The following is a 24,554-nucleotide window of genomic DNA, read 5'->3' on the forward strand; positions in this document are numbered from 1 at the left end:
GATTTGGAGGGAGGTGAGCACTTTGGTGATGGTGACCACAATTCGATTACGTTTACTTTAGTGATGGAAAGGAATAGGTATATACCGCAGGGCAAGAGTTATATCTGGGGGAAAGGCAATTATGATGCGATGAGGCAAGACTTAGGATGCATCGGATGGAGAGGAAAACTGCAGGGGATGGGCACAACAGAAATGTGGAGCTTGTTCAAGGAACAGCTACTGCGTGTCCTTGATAAATATGTACCTGTCAGGCAGGGACGAAGTAGTCGAGCAAGGGAACCGTGGTTTACTAAAGCAGTCGAAACACTTGTCAAGAGGAAGAAGGAGGCTTATGTAAAGATGAGACATGAAGGTTCAGTTAGGGCGCTCAAGAGTTAGAAGTTAGCTAGGAAGGACCTAAAGAGAGAGCTAAGAAGAGCCAGGAGGGGACATGAGAAGTCTTTGGCAGGTAGGATCAAGGATAACCCTAAAGCTTTCTATAGATATGTCAGGAATAAACGAATGACTAGGGTAAGAGTAGGGCCAGTCAAGGACAGTAGTAAGAAGTTGTGCTTGGAGTCCGAGGAGATAGGAGAGGTGCTAAATGAATATTTTTCTTCAGTATTCACACAGGAAAAAGACCATGTTGTCGAGGAGAATACGGAGATTCAGGCTACTAGACTAGAAGGGCTTGACATTCATAAGGAGGTGTTAGCAAGTCTGGAAAGTGTGAAAATAGATAAGTCCCCTGGGCCGGATGGGATTTCTCCTAGGATTCTCTGGGAAGCTAGGGAGGAGATTGCTGAGCCTTTTGGCTTTGATCTTTAAGTCATCTTTGTCTACAGGAATAGTGCCAGAATACTGGAGGATAGCAAATGTTGTCCCCTTGTTCAAGAAGGGGAGTAGAGACAACCCAGGTAACTATAGACCAGTGAGCCTTACTTCTGTTGTGGGCAAAATCTTGGAAAGGATTATAAGAGATAGGATGTATAATCATTTGGAAAGGAACCATTTGCTTAGAGATAGTCAACACGGTTTTGTGAAGGGTAGGTCGTGCCTCACAAACCTTATTGAGTTCTTTGAGAAAGTGACCAAACAGGTGGATGAGGGTAAAGCAGTTGGTGTGGTGTATATAGATTTCAGTAAAGCGTTTGATAAGTTTCCCCACGGTAGGCTACTACAGAAAATATGGAGGCATGGGATTCAGGGTGATTTAGCAGTTTGGATCAGAAATTGGCTGGCTGGAAGAAAACAAAGGGTGGTGGTTGATGGGAAATGTTCAGACTGGAGTCCAGTTACTAGTGGTGTACCACAAGGATCTGTTTGGGGCCACTGCTGTTTGTCATTTTTATAAATGACCTGGAGGAGGGCGTAGAAGGATGGGTGAGTAAATTTGCAGATGACACTAAAGTCGGTGGAGTTGTGGACAGTGCGGAAGGATGTTACAAGTTAGAGGGATATAGATATCCCACCCCAGGCAGTAGTGAGGAAGGCGCTGGACGAACTATACACAGTAATAAACAACTACGAAACAGAACACCCGGAGGCCTTGTTCATCGTGGCCGGAGACTTCAACAAGGCCAACCTCAAGAGTGTACTGCCAAAATTCCACCAGCACATCTCCTGTCCCACCAGGGGCGACAACACTCTTGACCACTGCTACTCAAAAATCAAGGGCGCCTACCGTTCCATCCCCCGACCGCACTTTGGGAAATCAGACCATAAGACGGTGCTCCTTCTCCCGGCATACAAGCAGAAACTCAAGCTGGAGAATCCAGCTAAGAAGGTTGTGCAGTGCTGGTCCGAGGAGACAGAAGAGCTCTTACGTGACTGCTTAGAGACAGTGGACTGGTCCATATTTAAGAACTCAGCGACCAATTTAAATGAGTATGCCACCACCGTCACAGACTTCATCAGCAAATGTGTGGACGACTGCGTGCCAAAGAAAGCAGTACGTGCGTTTCCCAACCGGAAACCATGGCTCAATCGCGAGACTGACTCCCTACTGAAGGACAGATCTGTGGCGTTCAAGGCAGACGACCCTGACCTATACAAGAAATCCAGGTACGACCTCCACAAAGCCATCCGGAATGCCAAGAGAGAATATCAAACCAAGCTAGAGTTACAGACAGACTCTCGGCGGTTGTGGCAAGGACTAAACAACATAACGGGCTACAAAGCGAAGCCGAACAGTATCTCTGGCAGCAGCGCACCACTCCCCGATGAACTCAATGCATTCTATGATCGGTTCAAGCAGGTAACCAACAATCCGCTGGCGAGTGCCCCAGCAGCCCATAATTCACCCATACCCACCATCACAGCTTCCGAAGCCAGATTGGCCTTCCTGAAAGTGAACCCTCGGAAGGCGACGGGCCCAGACGGGATCCCTGGTCGTGCACTCAGAGCCTGCGCGGACCAGCTGGCAGAGGTATTCACGGACATCTTTAACCTGTCCCTACTCCACTCCGAGGTCCCCACCTACTTCAAGAAGACCACCATCATACCGGTACCAAAGAAGAACCAGGCAACGTGCCTCAATGACTACCGACCAGTGGCCCTGACTTCAGTCGTAATGAAGTGCTTAGAGAGGTTGATCATGAAGCGCATCACCTCCATACTCCCAGAACGCCTTGATCCACTGCAATTCGCATACCGCTGCAACCGGTCCACATCAGACACCCTTTTCGTGGCCCTACACTCATCCATAGAGCATCTCGAAAACAAGGACTTCTACATTAGACTCCTATTTATTGACAACAGCTCTGCCTTCAACACCATAATCCCAGCCAAGCTCATATCAAAGCTCCAAAACCTAGGACTTGGCTCCCCACTCTGCAACTGGATCCTCGATTTTCTGACCAACAGACCACAATCAGTAAGAATGAACAACAACATCTCCTCTACAATAGTCCTCAACACCGGCGCCCCGCAAGGCTGCGTACTTCGCCCCCCTACTCTACTCCCTGTACACACGACTGCGTGGCAAAACTTGGTTCCAAGTCCATCTACAAGTTTGCTGACGATACGTCCATAGTGTGCCGGATCTCGAATTACGATGAGTCCGAATACAGGAGGGAGATAGAGAACCTAGTGGAGTGGTGTAGCGACAACAATCTCTCCCTCAATGCCAGCAAAACTAAAGAGCTGGTAATTGGCTTCAGGAAGCAAAGTACTGTACACACCCCTGTCAGCATCAACGGGGCCGAGGTGGAGATGGTTAGCAGTTTCAAATTCCTAGGGGTGCACATCTCCAAAAATCTGTCCTGGTCCACCCACGTCGACGCTACCACCAAGAAAGCACAACAGCGCCTATACTTCCTCAGGAAACTAAGGAAATTTGGCATGTCCACATTGACTCTTACCAACTTTTACAGATGCACCATAGAAAGCATCCTATCAGGCTGCATCACAGCCTGGTATGGCAACTGCTCGGCCCAGGACCGCAAGAAACTTCAGAGAGAGTCGTGAACACCGCCCAGTCCATCGCATGAACCTGCCTCCCATCCATTGACTCCACCTACACCTCCCGCTGCCTGGGGAAAGCGGGCAGTATAATCAAAGATCCCTCCCACCCGGCTTACTCACTCTTCCAACTTCTTCCATCGGGCAGGAGATACAGATGTCTGAGAACACGCACAAACAGACTCAAAAACAGCTTCTTCCCCACTGTCACCAGACTCCTAAATGACCCTCTTATGGACTGATTTCATTAACACTACACCCTGTATGCTTCATCCGATGCCAGTGCTTTTGTAGTTCCATTGTATATGTTGTGTTGCCCTATTATGTATTTTCTTTTATTCCCTTTTCTTCTCATGTACTTAATGATCTGTTGAGCTGCTCGCAGAAAAATACTTTTCACTGTACCTCGGTACACGTGACAATAAACAAATCCAATCCAATCCAATCCAGATAAGCTGCAGCGCTTATCTGGCAAATGGAGTTTAATGCAGAAAAGTGTGAGGTGATTCATTTTGGAAGGAATAACAGGAAGACAGAGTACTGGGTAAGATTCTTGGCAGTGTGGATGAGCAGAGAGATCTCGATGTCCATGTACATAGATCCCTGAAAGTTGCCACCCAGGTTGAGAGGGTTGTTAAGAAGGCGTACGGTGTGTTAGCTTTTATTGGTAGAGGGATTGTGTTTCGGAGCGATGAGGTCATGTTGCAGCTGTACAAAACTCTGGTGCGGCCGCATTTGGAGTATTGCGTGCAATTCTGGTCGCCGCATTATAGGAAGGATGTGGAAGCATTGGAAAGGGTGCAGAGGAGATTTACCAGAATGTTGCCTGGTATGGAGGGAAGATCTTATGAGGAAAGGCTGAGGGACTTGAGGCTGTTTTCGTTAGAGAGAAGGTTAAGAGGTGACTTAATTGAGGCATACAAGGTGATCAGAGGGTTGGATAGGGTGGACAGTGAGAGCCTTTTTCCTCGGATGGCGATGTCTAGCACGAGGGGACATAGCTTTAAATTGAGGGGAGATAGATATAAGACAGATGTCAGAGGTAGGTGCCCTGCCTGCAACAGTCGTGGACTCGCCAACACTAAGGGCATTCAAATGGTCATTGGATAGACATATGGACGATAAGGGAATAGTGTAGATGGGCTTTAGAGTGGTTTCACAGGTCGGTGCAATATCGAGGGCCGAAGTGCCTGTACTGCGCTGTAATGATCTATGTTCTACAGAACGTCAAATGGATACAGACAAGTTGGTGGAGTGGGCAGACAGGTGGCAGATGAAATTCAATGGAGAGAAGTGTGAGGTGATGCAGTTTAATAAAAAGAACATGGAGAAACAATATAAATAAAAAGGTACAATTCTAAAGGGGTGCAGGAGCAAAGAAACCTGGGTGTATATGTGCATTGATCATTGATGGTGGCAGGACAGGTGGAGAGAGCAGTTAATAAAGCTAACAGTATTCTGGGCTTTACTAATATGGGCACAGAGTACAAGAGCAAGGAGGTTATGCTGAAGTTATAGAAAAATAGAGTTAGACCTCAGTTGGAATATTGCGTACGATTCTAGGCTACACTATAGGAAGGATGTGAACGCATTGGAGAAAGCGCAGAGGAGGTTTACAAGAATGGTTCCAGGAATGAAAAACTTCAGTTCTGAAGATATAGATTGGAGAAGCTGGAACTGTTCTCGTGAAGCGAAGAGAGGGACGTGAAGAAAAACTTCTTCACCCAAAGGCCGTCTGAAATTCACTGCCTTAACTGGTGGCTGAGGCAGAAACACTCAACTCATTGAAAGATACCTGGACCTGCATCTGAAATGCTGTAACCTTCAAGGCTACGGACCGTGCTTGAAAGTGGGATGAAAATGAGCGGCTAATTTCTTTATTTCCTCTTAGATAGTCGACATCTTATCCAAAAGGTAGAGGAGTCTAGAACTAGAGGGCATAGGTTTAAGGCAAGAGGAGAGAGATACTCAAGAGACCAGAGGGGAAATTTCTTCACACAAAGGGTGGTGAGCATCTGGAATGGGCTGCCAGAGGCAGTGGGAGAGGTGGGTACAATTTTGTCCTTTAAAAAGCAGTTTGACAGTTACATGGGCAGGGTGGGTATAGAGGGATATGGGCCAAATGCAGGCAAGTGGGACTAGCTTAGTGATAAAAACTGGGTGGCATGGACAAGCTGGGCCAATGGGCCTGTTTCCATGCTGTAAACATCTATGACACTTTTTTGGCAGGCACAGACATGATGGACTGAATGGCCTCTTTCTGCGCTGCAATTTCTCTCTGGTTCTAATGTATAGTAACAAATTGCTTGCAAAATTTGTTGAAATACAGACAGAAAATTAGTTACACTAAGCTGTCAGCACAGTTTGAAGCTCCTGACCTCTCAGTACTGATTTTCAAACATATCGTAAATGCAAGTGCATTACAACTTAGTTTGTTTCAGTTTGCAATACGTTTGCTATCTTGCAAAAGAATGCTGACTTGAAACAGTTTTGTGTAATCAAATGCAATGAGAAGCATGAATAAAAGACTCGGTGCTTTCTGACCAAAGTCATAGAATCATGGAATTTACAGTGCAGAAGGAGGCCACCTTCCAATAATCTGTGAGGTCCTTTCTTGTGATCATCGTAAGCCAGACAATGGGTGGTTACTGTTAGACGTTTTAGTTGCTAGGATATGAAGAGTCTAAAGTTCTGTTCCTTCTTCACAAACACCCATTTATTTCATTCCAACAGCCTTTGCACAAAACTCTAACTATACATCACCTGACAGAGGCCACCTGAAGCCCCTTTACACATCAGTGTCAATTAATGGATACTTAACATAAATGAAACAACTAATTGCAATGTCTCTTAACCCATTACTTAACAGTTATTGCTCAGATCTACACCACAACCTGGTAGCAATTTCACTGCAGCAGCAGTTTCATTCCTTTCAATTACATACAAAGTGAATTGCAACATTGGAATGTTTTCTGTACAGTTTTCCCACAACCAACTTCACTTTTCGGGTGGGGGACAGGAGCGTCTTTTACTTATCCTAAATGCAACAATTCATGAGACTTTATAAAATCCTTCAAATAGCCTATGAAAACTTTTTTTTTTTTTTAAATAATTTTTATTGAAGGTTTTCATAAAATATCAATAACAAAATGAAAAAGAAAAAAGAACCCAACAGGGTTAAGTACAAAACACAATCTAAAAAAGCAACCCCCCAATGTTAATAATAAATTAACATTAACACCCCGACTTAAGACAACAGGTGTATACACCCCCTCAGACCCTTCCAGTGTAAATAACATAAACAAAAATAAAGTAACTCCCCCCCCCCGAGCTGCTGCTGCCATTGACCAATGTCTAGCGTTCTGCCAGGAAGTCTAAGAATGGTTGCCACCGCCTAAAGAACCCTTGTACCGACCCTCTCAAGGCGAATTTCACCCTCTCCAATTTAATGAACCCTGCCATATCGCTGATCCAGGATTCCACGCTTGGGGGCCTCGTATCTTTCCACTGAAGGAGAATCCTTCGCCGGGCTACCAGGGACGCAAAGGCCAGAATTCCGGCCTCTTTCGCCTCCTGCACTCCCGGCTCCTCTGCCACCCCAAATATTGCGAGCCCCCAACCCGGTTTGACCCTGGATCCTACCACCCTCGACACCATCCTCGCTACGCCCTTCCAAAATTCCTCCAGCGCTGGGCATGCCCAGAACATATGGGTGTGATTTGCTGGGCTCCCTGAGCACCTAACACACCTGTCCTCACCCCCAAAGAACCTGCTCATCCTTGTCCCGGTCATGTGTGCCCTGTGCAGCACCTTAAACTGTATGAGGCTGAGCCTCGCGCATGAAGAGGAAGAGTTCACCTTCCCTAGGCCATCTGCCCATGTCCCCTCTTCGATCTCCTCTGCCAACTCCTCCTCCCACTTACCTTTCAACTCCACCACCGAGGCCTCCTCCTCCTCCTGCATCACCTGGTAAGTTTCCGAGATCTTCCCCACTCCCACTCCCCCCCCGAGAGCACCCTGTCCTGTACTGTGTGTGGCAGTAGCCGTGGGAATTCCACCACCTGCCGTCTGGCAAACACCCTTGCCTGTAAGTACCTGAAGGTGTTCCCCGGGGGGAGCCCGTACTTCTCCTCCAGCTCATCCAAGCTCGCGAACTTCCCGTCCACAAACAGGTCCCCCAACTTTCGTATGCCTGCCTTGTGCCACCCCGAAAACCCTCCATCTGTTCTTCCTGGGGCGAACCGGTGGTTTCCCCCGTAATGGGGTCCACGCCGAGGCCCTAACTTCCCCCCTATGCCGCCTCCACTGCCCCCAAATTTTGAGGGCCGCCACCACCACCGGGCTCGTGGTATACCTCCTTGGAGGGAGTGGCAGCGGTGCCGTTGCCAGCGCCCCCAGACTCGTACCCACACAGGACGCCGTCTCCAGCCTCTTCCATGCAGCCCCCTCCCCCTCCATCACCCACTTGCGCACCATTGTCGCATTGGTGGCCCACTAGTACCCACAGAGGTTGGGCAGCGCCAGCCCCCCCCTATCTCTACTCCGCTCCAGGAACACCCTTCTCACCCTCGGAGTCCCTCGCGCCCATACAAACCCCATTATACTCCTGTTAACCCGCCTGAAAAAAGCCTTCGGGATAAACACGGGGAGGCACTGGAACAGGAACAAAAACCTTGGGAGCACCGTCATTTTGATTGACTGCACCCTACCCGCCAGGGACAGCGGCAACGCGTCCCACCTCTTGAACTCCTCCTCCATTTGCTCCACCAGCCTTGTAAAGTTAAGCCTATGCAGGGCCCCCAGCTCCTGGCCACCTGGACCCCCAAATATCTGAAACTCCTCTCCGCCCTTTTTAGTGGGAGCTCGCCAATCCCCCTCTCCTGGTCCTCTAGCTGAACTACGAACAGCTCGCTCTTCCCCATATTGAGCTTGTACCCCGAAAAGTCCCCGAATTCCCCAAGGATCCTCATTACCTCTGGCATTCCTCCCACCGGGTCCGCCACATACAGCCGCAGGTCGTCCGCATAAAGCGACACCCTATGCTCCTCCCCACCCCGCACCAACCCCCTCCAGTTCCTCGACTCTCTCAGTGCCATAGCCAGGGGTTCAATCGCCAGTGCGAAGAGCAGGGGGGACAGGGGACACCCCTGTCTCATCCCTCGGTGCAACCGAAAGTACTCGGACCTCCTCCTATTTGTGGCCACACCGGGACCTCGTACAACAGCCTAACCCACCTGACAAACCCCTCCCCAAACCCGAACCTCTTCAGCACCTCCCATAGGTACCCCCACTCTACCCTATCGAAGGCTTTCTCAACATCCATCGCCACCACTATCTCCGCCTCCCCCCCCCCTCGCCGGCATCATGATAACGTTCAAAAGCCTCCGCACATTCGCGTTCAACTGTCTCCCCTTCACAAACCCCGTCTGGTCTTCATGGATGATCTGCGGCACACAATCCTCAATCCTCGTGGCTAAGACCTTCGCCAGCACCTTGGCATCTACATTTAGCAAGGAAATCGGTCTGTAAGACCCACATTGCAGGGGATCCTTGTCCCGCTTCAGGATCAAGGAGATCAGTGCCCGGGACATCGTCGGGGGTAAAACCCCCCCCTCCCTTGCCTCATTAAAGGTCCTAACTAACAGCGGGCCCAACAGGTCCATATATTTTTTATAGAACTCGACCGGGAAACCATCCGGCCCCGGTGCCTTCCCCGCCTGCATGCTTCCAATCCCTTTGATCAGCTCCTCCAGCCCAATCGGGGCCCCCAGTCCCGCCACCAGTCCCTCTTCCACCTTTGGAAACCTCAATTGGTCCAGGAAACGGCCCATCCCTCCCTCCTCCCGTGGGTGCTCGGATCGGTACAATTCCTCGTAGAAGTCCCTGAAGACCCCATTGATGCCAACCCCACTCCGCACCATGCTCTCTCCCCTGTCCTTAACTCCCCCGATCTCCCTAGCTGCGTCCCGCTTCAGAAGCTGATGCGCCAGCATCCGGCTTGCCTTTTCCCCATACTCGTAGACCGCCCCCTGGGCCTTCCTCCACTGCACCTCCGCCTTCCTGGTGGTCACCAGGTCGAATTCGGCCTGGAGGCTGCACCTCTTCCTCAACAATCCTTCCTCAGGTTCTTCCGCATACCTCCTGTCTACCCTCACCATCTCCCCCACCAGCCTCTCCCTCTCCCCCCGTTCCTTGTGGGCCCTGATGGAGATCAGCTCTCCCCTCACCACCGCCTTCAGTGCCTCCCATACCATCCCCACTCAGACCTTCCCGTTGTTGTTGGTCTCCAAGTACCTCGCTATACTTCCTCGGACCCACTCGCTCACCTCCTCGTCCGCCAACAGCCCCACCTCCAAGCGCCACAGCGGGCGCTGGTCCCTCTCCTCCCCCATCTCCAAGTCCACCCAATGCGGGGCGTGGTCCAAAATGGCTATTGCCGAATACTCGATATCCTCTACTCTCGCTATCAGCGCCCTACTCAAAATGAAAAAGTCGATTCGAGAATAAGCCTTCTGGACATGTGAGAAGAATGAAAATTCCCTAGCCCCCGGTCTTGCAAATCTCCAAGGGTCCACCCCTCCCATTTGGTCCATAAATCCCCTCAACACTCTAGCCGCCGCCGGCTTCCTAGCCGTCCTAGACCTGGAGCGATGCAGTGCAGGATCCAACACCGTGTTAAAGTCTCCCCCCATTATCAGGCCCCCCACTTCCAAGTCTGGGATCCGACCCAACATACGCCGCATAAAACCCGCATCGTCCCAGTTCGGAGCATACACATTGACCAGTACCACCCTCTCTCCCTGCAACTTACCACTTACCATTATGTACCTACCGCCATTATCTGCCACAATGCTCGACGCCTCGAATAACACCTTCTTTCCCACCAAGATCGCCACCCCTCGATTTTTGGCATCTAGCCCCGAGTGAAACACCTGACCTACCCACCCTTTCCTCAGTCTTACATGGTCTGCCACCTTCAGGTGTGTCTCCTGGAGCATAACCACATTCGCCTTGAGCCCCTTCAGGTGCGCGAACACGCGGGCCCGCTTAACCGGCCCATTCAGTCCCCTTACATTCCAGGTTATCAGCCGGATTAGGGGGCTACCCGCCCCCCTCCCCCGCCGACTAGTCATGACCCCTCCTCGGCCAGCCACGCGCCCGCACCCCTCACCCGGCCCGTTCCCCACAGCGGCATATCCCCGTCTTGACCCACCCCACTCGCTCCAGCTCCTCCTTGATCTTAGCAGCAGCAACTCTATTCTCCCTCAACCCCCCCCCCCCCCCCCCGGGCTAGGACCCATCCTAGCTGGTTTACTCCCCCCATTGCACTTCCGCAAGTCAGCTGACTCCTGCTGACCCCGGCCACTCCCGCCTCCCCTTCGACTCCTCCCATTGTGTGGCACACCCTCCTCTCCCGCTCCCCATTCACAGGCTCTCCCCCTCCGTTCTAAGCGCGGGAAACAATCCTCACTTCCCGGTCCCGGTCCCACCCCCCCCAGTCTTCGGCACGGGAACGAAATCCCGCGCTCTCCACCTACCAGGCCCCGCCACCAACCAAAACAGTGCCCAACCAGCCCCATCCACCCTCCCCAACCCGAAAGAGAAAAACACAGAGAAAAAGAAACCCAAAACAATGCAAAGACCCCCCCCCCCCCCCACACCAAAAATAGGCATAACATATCCACCGCAGTCCCCAATCGCCCATCCCGACCCTCAGTCTGTGTCCAGCTTCTCAGCCTGAACAAAGGCCCACGCCTCCACCGGAGACTCAAAATAATGGTGCCGGTCCTTGTAGGTAACCCACAATCGCGCCGGCTGCAACATGCCAAACTTCACCCCCTTCCTGTGCAGCACTGCCTTCGCTCGATTGTACCCGGCCCTCCTCTTCGCCACCTCCGCACTCCAGTCCTGATATATCCGAACCTCCGCGTTCTCCCACCTGCAGCTCCTCTCCTTCTTGGCCCACCTGAGCACACACTCCCGATCGACGAACCGATGGAACCGCACCAGCACCGCCCGCGGAGGCTCGTTAGCCTTGGGCCTCCTCGCCAACACTCTATGGGCCCCTTCCAGCTCCAGGGGCCCCTGGAAGGACCCCGCTCCCATCAGCGAGTTTAACATGGTGACCACATAGGCCCCCACGTCCGGCCCCTCCAGCCCCTCCGGGAGGCCCAGAATCCGCAGATTCTTCTGCCTCGACCGATTCTCCATCTCCTCGAACCGCTCATGCCATTTCTTGTGGAGCGCCTCGTGCGCCTCCACCTTTACCGCCAGGGCTGAGATCTCGTCCTCATTGTCAGAGATCTTTTGTTGAGCCTCTCGGATCGCCATCCCCTGGGCCGTCAGTGTCTCCAGCAGCTTATCAATAGAAGCCTTCATCGGCTCTAGCAGGTCCTTTTTAATCTCTTCGAGGCAGCGCTGGATACCCTCCTGTTGCTCCTCCGCCCACTGCCTCCACGCTGCCTGGTCTCCGCCCGCCGCCATTTTGTCCTTCTTCCCTCCCTTCTTCTGCTCCACCACCACCTTTTTTGTCACCCCGCTCCTAGTTAAAGCCATATACTGACGGGGAACTATTAACTCCTTCCCACACCGGGAAACGTCGAAAAAGTGCCCTTGGGGGCCCTGAAAAGAGCCCAAAAGTCTCGAGAGGGAATACTTTTGGCAGTGTTCGCTTCACCAATCTGCCCCAAAATGTCCGTGGAAACTCCTGAAAAAGGTCTAAGTGTCCGTTCCAGACGGGAGCTGCCGAATGCGTGACCTACTCCTCCATGGCCGCCACCGGAAGCTCGTCCCCGCTTCTTCAGTGGCCCTGGTGAGATCTTTTCACAGTTGTTCCCTCTGCTGTTAGAATTCATTTTTGATAAAGGTCCTCAGGTCAGTTTTCAGCTTTAAGCTTGCCCTTCCTCGGCATGCATGCTGAAGGGGGCCCTGTTTATCCTGTTGCAGCCAAATCTCCCACTGCTTCTGCCGGGCCTGGCAGCCAAAAGACACAACACTCCTGGGGGACACCATCAGGGGAGTGTTGCAGTCCTCTTGCCACACCAGGAAATGTCAAACAAATGTCGTGGGGGCCCTTCGGTTGGGCAAAAGAGCTCAAAAGTCCGTTCCAAGCGGGAGCTACCGAATATGCGACCTAGCTCTGCATGGCCGCACCCGGAAGTCCCCTATGAAAACTTAACTACCATAATATTAATGCAGTACATTTGGAATCTTATAAGCAATTCATTCCAGTTTCAACCTTACAAATTCTTATCCAAAAAGAAACGTAACAATTTAATATGGTTGTTAGCAATTAATAATAAATGCAGCCTAAGCTACACTAATGAAGTTGGTGAGTCTTACCCAGGTAGCTTCTCAGGCAGATTGACATCTGTTGACAATGGACTAAAAACCGGAATGCTAACATCATAACCCTGTCGATAGGTCCATGTAGAGAAGCCTCCACCTGCAAGGAGGGCTCTTGAAAAGAAGAAAACAAAATTACAAATATTATCTGCAACTTCGATCCCTAAAACCTATTGGGTATAGAATTGTCTCAAATAATACAGGGCAGATCCTAAACATGACAGAGAAAAAGGAAGAGGATCAGACGAGGTAAAACCGCAGTCAGAGTGCGCATTTTTGATAACAAGATACCAAGCAAAAGCAGTTTTAAAGAAAACGACTCAACATTAGGAACATTGTTTCCAAAGAAAAATGTCCAACTATTTGTCAGGAATCTAAAATTACTGCTTCGTATTTTGCAGCTTATGCTAAAATTTCCCCTCACTCATCCCAGGTCGCGCATATTTATCCCGAACGGTAGGACTGGGGTTATCTTTGTGCAGCAATCTGCTGACTAGATGGTCAAATGCTGGATTTAATTACTTATTCATAATAAAGTAGATGGATAATATCCATCAATTTCTCAATTCATTGCAGGAAAGAACCAACATCACCACGTTAATTTTATGCCACAAGCACAGTTCTCAGTCTCTACGAACTGGGAAATAAAACAATATTGTTCAGCATAAACATGGCTGTTGGAATTTACATTACATTTGGCTTAAAGATTCTGACTGCAGTATAGCATCTTCCACTTACAGAATTGTAACCATTCAGAACAAGCTTCCAAACGATTTTGATGAAGGATTTTTTTTTACAATGCAGGAAGCAATAACAATCATGGCTATTGGGGTGCATGCAACAAGTTCTGTCTAAATGTCATACATTTCACCACATAAGTGAATATAGTATAAAATCCTTGAAAACTTTGGTCCTAATCACAATTGTAAATGCAATTGGTTGGTGTTCTGCTAACAAGTAAAATAGCAACAGTGCCTTTGACCATGCATCAGCAGGAGGCTTGTGATTGCCTGCTTTCTCTCCACAGTGTTTGTAAACACGGAGGTCTCTCATTTTAATAGACTGTAAGAATGTGCTGAGCGGATCCAGCAGGCTATGCAGTGGGGGATGCTTCTGGCTGCAAACCACCAGCTCAATGCAAAGAAGGCCTAGTCCATAAAATGGTGGCAGAATGTAGTCAAACATCTGGAATTGCTCTTGGAAAATAAATCCTCGTCATAGCTCCATGCCTGCTTTGGAATTTTCACCAATTAAATATTGGGAAGATGAAACCACTGTCACAAACTTGGTTCCCTCTTCCTGGCAACTAGAATGAGGCTGAGTCATACTTACTGCAACCTGAATGTCAAATTTTGATCTCCGGGATGAGCTGTAAAACACATATCCACACTCGTCACGAAGACCACCCATTTCTACCTACATAACATAACCAGACTGTTCCTGCCTCGAGTAGTCTGCTGCCGAAAACAGCATTTCTAACCTCGATATATGACTACTCCAATGCACTCGTAGGCAGCTGAGTCTCCAAGCTCTATCCTCTGTCAACCTGAAGTCATCCAAAATTCTGCTGTGCGTCCTTGTTATAATCCTAACCAAATCCCATTCACTCGTTACCTCTGACTTATACTTGCACCCAGTTAAGCAATGCCTTCATTTTAATTTTCTCATCATCTATTTATGTGGTTCAGTATTATATTTTGTTTTATAATGTCCCTGTGAAGTGCCGCAGGAGCTTTTGTAACCTTAAAAGATGCTTCATAAATAATAGGAATAAACGGGTCTTTTTCCAAATGGCAGGCAGTGATGAGTGGGGTACTGCAGGGATCTGTTTTAGGACCCAGCTATTCACAATATATATTATTGATTTAGATGAGGAAACTACATGTAATATCTACAAATTTGCCGATAACACAATGATGGGTGGGAGGGTGGGCTGTGAGGAGAATGCAGAGATGTTTCAGTGTGATTTGGCCAAGTTGAACGAGTAGGCAAATGCAGTATAATGTGGATAAATGAAGTTTAAGCACTTTGGTAGCAAAAACAGGAAGGCAAATTATTATCTGGATGGCTATAGATTGAGAGGGGAGAATGTGCCACAAGGCCTTGTATACTAGTCTCTGAAAATAAGCATGCAGGTGCAGCAGGCAATAAAGAAGGCAAATGGTATGCTGGCCTTCATTGCGAAAGGATTCGAGTTCAGGAGCAGGGATGTCTTGCTGCAATTATACAGGGCCTTGATGAGAACACAGCTGGAATATTGTGTACAGTTTTGGTCTCCTTATCTGAGGAAGGATGTCCTTGCTATAGAGGGAGTGCAGCAAAGGTTTACCAGACTGATTCCTGGGATGGCAGGACTGATGAGAGATTGAGTTGGTTAGGATTATAGAATATGTGGTTTAGGACTGAAATTAGGAGAACTTTCTTCACCCAGAGAGTAGTAATCTTGTGGAATTTGCTACCACAGAAAGCAGTTGAGGCTAAAATATTGTATGTTTTCAAGAAGGAATTAGATGTAGCTCTTGGGGCCAAAGGAATCAAAGGGTAGGGAGAGAAAGCGTGAACAGGTTACTGAGTTGGATGATCAGCCATGATGATAATGAATGGTGGAGTAGGCTTGAAGGGCCGAATGGCCTACTCCTGCTCGTATTTTCTATGTTTCTATAAATATAAGCTGTTGCGGTAGTGTTAAAATGGTTAGCACAGCAATAGCAAAACAGAACCCGACAACACTCTTTCGAGATTTATTGGTAAATATACTGTAAATGCTGGATATTTGAAATAAAAACAGAAAGTGCTGAAAATCTCTCTAAAGAGTCATACAAGACTCGAAACATTCATTCTTTTTCACTTTCTAAACTGGCTGAGTTTTCCCAAAACTTTCTGCTGTTATATCACTTATAACTCTAACCTATTCCAATTTCTGGTACAGGAAAACCTGTAAAATAGGAATAAAAGTACTCACATCAGGTGTCCTTTATTTTCAGGTGAACATTTCAAAAATGGATATCACGTGTACAGTAAATGTAATAAGACAAAAGTCTCAGGATTGGCTGCATCTCCTGCAGTGTTTCTCTTTTTATCACGTGGGGTTATGCCCAATTCTGAAGCCTGCCATTAGGATGGAATTCAGTTCATTTTCGATTTGTTGGGTTTCCAACTTCATTGCCCTCCCAGATCCTTTTGCACTAAGGGAGGAATGGCTCAATCCTGGGGTCTGCTACATTGGCAGCCTGTACAGGGTAAGGCATCCAGTCTCCACCTCCCCCCACACCCCCATCTCCCTCTCCCCTCAAATCCTGACTCCCGAGGGCCCCGCATTTTTGACTGAGTAGCCCCCAGATTGTCAATCTCCAAGGAACCCAATTCCCAGCTCCACAAGCCACATACCAGTCCCAAAGTTTCCTGAGCTCGCCAACATTTGACTGCCTCTAGGTACCAGTGCTTGTGTAGCTCATTATTCCTCAGAGTCTGGAACTGGTTAGCTGTCCCCTTGCTCCCTGTAATGATGAGGATCAGATTGTGACGCCAGGGGTGGGAATTGGAGTAAGGCCCAGGGCAACAGGCACCTGAATGTAAAGTGAAGGTGAGATAGCCCAGAGTACTTTGGGGAGGGAGGGGGAGCACTAAAAAACTCCTCATTCCTTGCACAGAGCTGGGCCCTGTTCTCGGCCAGTTCAATTTTTCCTTTCAGTTCGCCTCTTCCAATGCGTTAGCCTCCAACGGTCATGGCTGTCAGCATCTGTCTCCCAGTTGTCATGTCAGTGTCAATATCTGCCATCTTCATCACTCTCTTGGGTGTCCTTGCGGTGGAGGTATGCATGCCCACAAGGTCGGGACTCAGTGACCAGTTCACCATACAAAGAGTCTTTGTGTATATGGCCACTAGCCATCCTTTGAAGGTGGCTGACCCAGTGTAGACATTGTTGGATTAGCCGTAAGTGTATGCACACTCCAGCCTCTGAGTTCATGACCCTACACTGTTTTGCTAAGAAATACCGATGATAGGTCGGAGACAGCGAAAATGGAAACTGTTCAGCCTTTTCTCCTGCCAAGCACATGTTGTTCAGATCTCACCAATGTAGAGGAATAGCACTGAGGATCCAGGCTCGATGGCTCGTATTTGGTGCTCTCACTCAGACTCTTCCTCCGCTTGGCCATAACAGCTGCAGTAAGTCACAGATTGCTGGTGATTATGCAGCCTAGGTATGTGAAACAGTCAACAACCTCCAGCATCAGTGTCAATGGCAGTACAGCAACATCCTGGATCACGTAATTTGGTCTTCCTAATATTGATACGTAAATTATGTGCAACTAAAGAGCTCATACACAAATCAGAATATTTCCAGCAATTCAAAGCAAGATGTTTACAACAGTTGAGTTCTTTTTGCAATTTTCCTCCTTTTAAATGAGATTCATTTTGATCCCCTTCATTCCCAATCACAAAGAGAATTTGATACATTTGCTGGGCGACTGTGGCAAGTTTTTAAATGAAAGCAGTAAGGGTCTAGGTGCAAGAAGAGGGTGTGAAATGGGAAGCTTAGGGAATAGACTTTTTAAAAATGTATTTACAGGGTGGGCGCATCATTGGCTGGGCCAGCATGTATTTCCCATCCCATCTGAGTCATCTATCATTGCTGTGGATTGGGAATCACATGTAGGCCAGATCAGGCAAATCTCCTTCATTAAAGTACATTAGTGAACCAGATAGTTTTTTTTTTTTTACAACAATCAACAATGGTTTCATGGCCATCATTCAACTTTTAATTCCAGATTTTTATTGAATTCAAATGTCACAATCAGCCGTGGTGGGATTTGAACCAGTGTCCCCAGATCTTGCCCTGGATGTGGCATCTCTGCAACAATGCCTGAATAGAGTTTACACAAAACCACCCATGCACAAGGTGGCTCTGGGTCCGTCTCAGTTATCAACATGTGCTTGCTTCCTCTCACTCGTGCTCCATCGCTCCTTAGTAACCATAAGTACTTCTGTCCCACTTATGTCCACCTTAAAAAGTGAATTCACTATCGCACTTTCCAGGTTTAGAAGAAACTTCTATCCTTCAAAATACTTATTTAGGTGGTTAATTGAGACACATTTCGGTGAAATCAGCAATTTGGGCATCCATTTCATTTGTTTGTAAAACATTGAAAGACCAGTGCTACAACTAGAAGGAACTTTTAACTATGAAATAATCTGATCAATTATGACAGGGGCAAATCATACCGACTACTTGGGCATCACATGTTCATGCACTGAAGTCAAGGTCACGCTGGGAGGGTTAGGGTTTTACGGTTTATCCTGCCAATATCTTAAGTAGAGAATGCAATTAAAATATAGCGGCATGTTTACAACCTATACTTGAACAATGTGCTCAACTGGTGGATATACCTCCAGATGCTCGAAAACGAACCAAAAGAATCATGGCATTAAATGCATATTCAAACTATGTAGATTGTCCCAGTTACTATGGTGGTTGCTGGTGCTGGTTCTAATTCTCATATCTGCAGTAGGTGACACTGGTTTTGTATGTAATGAGCAGCGTCCAAGGCTACCACGTAGCTGTTTGGCTGCAGGGCAGCCATGAAGATGCAGCACAAAGAGGCTTTTTTAGGATAGTTATGAGTGACTGATGATCTGTTTTAACACTTACAGTATGACCAAAAATCAAGTCATGTAATTTCTGACAGACGAAAACACGAGTGAGAAGCTCCTTCTCCACCTGGGCATAACGTGTTTGTGTCACGAGGACCCTTGATGCAAAGGTTATTGGTCTACGATTCGTCACTGTCTGTGCAGAGTCTGCACGTTCTCCTCGTGTCTGCGTGGGTTTCCTCTGGGTGCTCCGGTTTCCTCCCACAAGTCCCGAAAGACGTGCTGTTAGGTGAACTAGACATTCTGAATTCTCCCTCAGTGTACCCGAATGGGTGCCGGAGTGTGGCGACTGGGGGATTTTCACAGTAACTTAGTTGCAGTGTTACTGTAAATCTACTTGTGACACTAATAAAGATTATTACTAATAAAGGTGTAGACTGCGCCAGGTCCATGCTGGGAAGCATCTACGATAGATGTACAGTTGCTCGAACGTCAAAGTATTGCTGCACCGGTGGGACTGATTGTGCCTGTTTGAGTCTGGTGAACACAGCTGTGTGGTGCTCCTGCCAACACCATTCAACATCGTGGTGGACAAGCTGACAAAGGGGTCCAGCGATTTCACTGTAGCAAGGAATCAACTTGGAAAGATCATTTGTCAAACGAAGGGATCGCTGTAAAGTGTGCTTGTCCATGGGATTGGACATCTGTCACATAGACATGGACATCTGGATCTGGCTTCACACCATTAGCTATGGGTTAGTGACCCAAGTAGGGAACCTGGTTGACTTTGAGTCTGTATTTAACAGGGTTGAGCTTTAACTGTATGGTCCTAATTCTGTTGAGGACTAAATGAAGATAGTGTTCTTGCATCGTATGATCCCAAACTCGGATTTTGTAGGGTTGGCCTGCAAAGAGTTGCTCCTTGCAGCATTGGATGACCTCGTCCTATGGAATTTCCAATGGCAGCATGTGGAGAAAACAGTATATGGTACCGAAGATGTGAATGTAGTAAGTTTCAAGGATTCGTCATTCAACGGGATTTGCCAGAACCTGCATTTTGCATCCAAAATGCGGAGTACCTTGGCGTTGGGCATGTCAGCTGTCACCTGTTCCACCATCTTCCCAGGGTCATGAAGTCTGAGCAGCATCTTGTTTAAGTGGACTGGGTCAATGCATATCCTGACTGTGCCACCTTTCTTTACTGCGGCGACCACTGCTGAAACCCACTCTGTGGCCTCGTCTATGGGAGTATGACACCCAGTATCGTCATCCAATGCAGCTCACCAACTATCTTCTGCTCCATAGCTAAGTGTACTCTTCTTGGAGCACAGACTGTTGGTGATACCCAATCATCTGGCTCCATGTGGGTGGTACAGTATAGGTAGCTTCCCGATGACATCGCAGTTGAATAAGTCTTTGTACTCTATCATTTCTGGGGCCTGGTGCTGCACAGCTTATACATCTGGATCAAGGTGGATCAGCCCCAGTCTGATGCTGTCCCTCAGACCCAGCAGTGGCCTTATGCTCTGGTCAAAAATGTGAAACTTAAGGCTGCTCTGTGTGAAATGGAAACTGGCCACATGTTCCATGCCAATGGTTTGTCCGCCATACACCACAAGGTCCTCCTGGGTATTAGGATCTGGTGCTGCAGATGGGTCTAGTTCTTGCAACATTTGCCTGCGCAGTACGTTTCACTTTTCTCTAGTGTCAATCGTTACTTTTAGTTTTGCTTTCCTGCAGGCAATGTGGTGGAAATCTCATCCTGCTCTGTGACGGTGTTGACAATCTCGCAGTAGAGTGTAATTGGAGGCTCAATAGTTTGGTTGCACTGATTGAGCTGCAATTTGTTTACTTTGTTGGTGCTCTAAACCCCGGAGGAGTGGCCGGGTGCCATGTGGCTGGTGGCACAGGAAGGCTGCTGTGGTTTAGATCTGCAGTCTTTCACAAAATAGCTCTGTTTTGCCTAATTTGTTGCAGCGTTACCAAAAGCCAAATGTGCAGGTCTATTCCGAGAGTGATGGACGCTGAAGTTGGGGCAGTGCAACATAGAAAATAGAGCATACAGTGCAGAAGGAGGTCATTCAGCCCATTGAGTCTGCACCAACCCACTTAAGCCCGCACTTCCACCCTATCCCCGTAACCCAATAACCCCTAACCATTTTGGTCACTAAGGGCAATTTATCATGACCAATCCACCTAACCTGCACTCTTTGAACTGTGGGAGGAAACCGGAGCACCCAGAGGAAACCCACGCAGACATGGGGAGAACGTGCAGACTCCGCACAGACAGTGGCCCAGCGGGGAATCGAACCTGGGACCCTGGCGCGGTGAAGCCACAGTGCTATCCACTTGTACTACCATGCTGCAGCCCTGTATCCTGAAAACGTCTGTTTCCCACCTTAGCTCCTTGTGCTTTTTTCTGTTCATTCAACATCCAGATGCTGATGATCTTTCTTGCGAAGAAGTGGCTTGTGGACAAGATCACTATGGACCCCACACACAATCCGATCCCTGATGAGCTTGTCGGTGAGGGTGCCAAATGCTAAGATTTTTAGAGTCGCAGTGTAAGACTGAATCGATTCGTCAAAATTTTGGTTGCCGGTATTATGGTCAGCTATTGAGTATGATGCTCTTTACTAGCAAGCAAATATGTTCATACTTCTTTGACAATACCTCGAGGTCCTCTTTCTCCTTCTCCATATGGAAAACAAAGGATTTAAATTTCTCGACAGCCTTGGGGCCCGCCAGGTTTAGTGAAGTGTATGCCCGTACCTTCTTGGATTTGTCTGATGGACCGGCACCACAGCAGGTATGCCACTCTTTTTCGAACTTTGCCCAGTTGTGCATAATGCAGGTCAATGTGGCGAAGTCCCTGTGCTATTCTGACATCTCCTGACACCCATGTAGAAGTGCTGGGCTCCAATGACTGCCGACCAAGAACTTAGAACAACAGTTTATTGAATAGTCTGAGCAGCTCTTGTATGCTGTGTCTCTGCCCATCTCTGTGGAGAACTTTCATGTTACCAACACATGACCCTTACGTACCCACGTCATCGCAGAGTCCACGTGACCACCCAGCCTACAGGAGCCATTCAAGAGAAATGCATTCTTCAGCATTCAAAAATCTGCTCACCAAAAGGCTCAAGTGTTTTAGCTGTATTTTTTCAGGTTTACTAAAGTCTCAGTGTGCTAAGGAATTAAAATGGTCACCTGCATCATCCTAAAAAACCCTAAAATTGGCAGGAGATGAATCCCCTAGGTCAGATCAAGCAACTTCTCTTGGCATCGGCCATGTCTTGCATCCAGTACTAAGAACTGTGTAGCAATAGTTTAAAAACACCATAGTGTATATAAATAGAACAAAAGGCTACTCTTGTAGGTTTCAACTAGTCCTTGCCTTACCACTAACTATGAGTCATTCAAAGACCTGCATCCTTTCCTCAAAGAGAGGACCAATAGTAACTTCAGAATAATCCAGTTATACAATTCCCAATACAGGGTACAATTGCAGAATGAAAACTTTACATAAAGCCAAAAAGTAATAACAGGAATCTGTTCCACATGCCTTCTTAAGGATATAAGCTAATTTTATCAAGTAGTAGGTGCACAAGGTTATCAAAACAAATTGTGCGAAGGAACCCTGTCCAAGCTTCCTGAACTACTATGAATATTTATTTGGCCAGTAATGAGAGAATATGATTGTTTAGCCTTTTAAATTAAATTTCAGAACTGGCTTCAGCTAGTTTGTGTTTAGGGACTTTTGAAGCATTGTTGGACATCAATTTCTTAAAAAGAGTATTTTGTGAGCTTGCTTAAAAATCCGTTAGAAGTTTGTCAGTAGGAAATTTGGACATTCCTAAGAAAAAGATATTAAAAAAACACATCCTGCAATTCCTCTTACCACACAACTGTAGAGGTTTATGGTACCGAAAAAGGACATTCAATCCATCAAGCCTGTGCTAGTTCTCAGAAAGACAGATCCACTTAGGGTCAGCAATGGTCCTTTCTCACAAACCTTTTGAAATGTTTCTTCTTCAAATTTTAATCCACTTTCCTTTTAAAATCTATGACAGGCTCTGCTTCCACCAATGCTTCTGGGAGCACAGTGCATGGTAAAATTAGGGTGATTGCACAATGCACTGGCAGCGAACTGGTAGTCATTTTTACCTGCCTGGTTTTCTAGGCCGTCAAATCGCAATGCCCTATTTTCTGCCCCCCCACAAATGACCAATTTCACCCCATGTCCAAGGCCTGACCATCCCCCTATAAAGCAATAGAAAAAAATTCTAACCTCCTTTAGTTCCTCAGTGATCATATGATCGCGTTACTGACTCAAATTCACTTTTCCTGAATTACCATACTGGGCGGCACGGTAGCACAGTGGTTATCACTGTTGCTTCACAGCGCCAGGGTCCCAGGTTCCATTCCCGGCTTGGGTCACTGTCTGTGCGGAGTCTGCACGTTCTCCCCGTGTCTGCATGGGTTTCCTCCGGATGCTCCGGTTTCCTCCCACAAGTCCCGAAAGATGTGCTGTTAAGTAATTTGAACATTCTGAATTCTCCCTCTGTGTACCTGAACAGGCGTGACGACTAGGGGCTTTTCACAGTAACTTCATTGCAGTGTTGTAAGCCTATTTGTGACGATAAAGATTATGATCAAAAACATTCAACTTTAATCATATTGCTATATATGGCTTGTTATTTCCTTCAAGACCTTTATTAAAATTGTCAAGCATGACTTACTTACCTTTCAGAAATATACGCTAGTTGCCCTTAGTTAAGCAATATTTTTCGAGGCAAGTAATAATATTATGCTGTATTATGACCTCTGGAAGTTTATTGACATTACGCTGAATGGTCCTTGTTACCCAATTTATCCCTTTTTCCCCCATTGAATATGGCGGTACCACACTGGCAAATCGCCAGGCCTCTGGCATACTTCACATGCAAGTATGTTTAAAAGATTGTAGTCAGAGTCTTTACTATTTGTTCATGAACACCATCACCCCACCCCCAAACCGCCCACTCCAATAGCACCGTAGGAATGTAGGGCCCAATATCTTTTGAACTTTTGTGTTCCAGCATGCTCCCAGTACTGCTTCCTCCTCCATAGTGATCCTACTGAAATGCTGCACCACCTCTCCTTCTCACTATTCATTTTTACCACCATACTCAGCATCTCCATCCATCCTTATATGTCACCTGTATTTCCCAGATTGACTCATTTGCTATTTTCCTTCTTTACTTTTTCTTTATATAACATCAACTTATGGAAAGGTTAGTTTATTTCACAGCAGCCCACCAGTAGAGGAAGGGGCAGCAGAAGCAAACAAATTGTGCTAGGTAAGCAAACTCTTAAATGCTGATATGCGCTAATTGATTCTATATAATAAAATTATATTTTAACTTGTTAACCAACTGGAATAAAATTCTTCCAAAATTAAGATTATGCAGGGAAATAATAGAAGGAAAATACAGAAGGTATTGGGAGTTCAAAAACAGAAAGTGCTGGAAAAACTCAGCAGGTCTGGCAGTGGCTGTGGAGACATAAACAGAGTTAATGCTTCGAGTCCAATATGACTCTTTTTCGGAACTCTTTACACAGGGCCATGCCTCATTGACACAATGTAATCTATGTTTGAACTCCCCAGAAATGCATGGTTTGTAAAATGTTAATGGTCAAAGACAGAAGGATGATTATTATAACCTACTGTAAGAGACATCCTCTTGCTTGATCTACTGGCAGAAGTTATCGAGAATAAGCAGTTAACCAGCAAAATCAAGCAGTCTATGCAAGTTCTTTTTTTTTTTTAAATATAAATTTTGAGTACCCAATTCATTTTTTCCAATTAAGGGGCAATTTAGCGTGCTCAATCCACCTACCTTGCACATCTTTGGGTTGTGGGGGCAAAACCCACGCAAACACGGGGAGAATGTGCAAACTCCACACGGACAGTGACCCAGAGCCAGGATTGACCCTGGGACCTCGGCGCCGTGAGACTGCAGTGCTACCACTGCACCACCGTGCTACCCAGTCTATGCAAGTTCTTAAAGTCAATAAAAGTTGCGAACTACACTTGCATGCTTTTCAAAGAACAAAGAAAAGTACAGCACAGGAACAGGCCCTTCGGCCTCCACGCCTCCGCCGACCTTGCTGCCCGACTAAACTAAAATCT

General features: G+C 47.4%; 1 protein-coding gene across 4 annotated transcripts in view; it reads right to left on the reverse strand.

The window, feature by feature from the left end:
• ext2 (exostosin glycosyltransferase 2) overlaps positions 1 to 24,554 on the reverse strand; it is a 215,257-nt gene that overhangs the window by 147,115 nt on the left and 43,588 nt on the right. For all 4 annotated transcript variants that reach the window (XM_072466636.1, XM_072466637.1, XM_072466638.1 and 1 more), the window contains one exon: positions 12,784 to 12,900. In XM_072466636.1, the coding sequence (XP_072322737.1) occupies positions 12,784 to 12,900 (117 nt within the window). The remainder of the gene's footprint in view (positions 1 to 12,783; positions 12,901 to 24,554) is intronic.

This window comes from Scyliorhinus torazame, chromosome 10 (assembly GCF_047496885.1).
Source record: "Scyliorhinus torazame isolate Kashiwa2021f chromosome 10, sScyTor2.1, whole genome shotgun sequence".
Taxonomy (NCBI): Eukaryota; Metazoa; Chordata; class Chondrichthyes; order Carcharhiniformes; family Scyliorhinidae; genus Scyliorhinus; species Scyliorhinus torazame.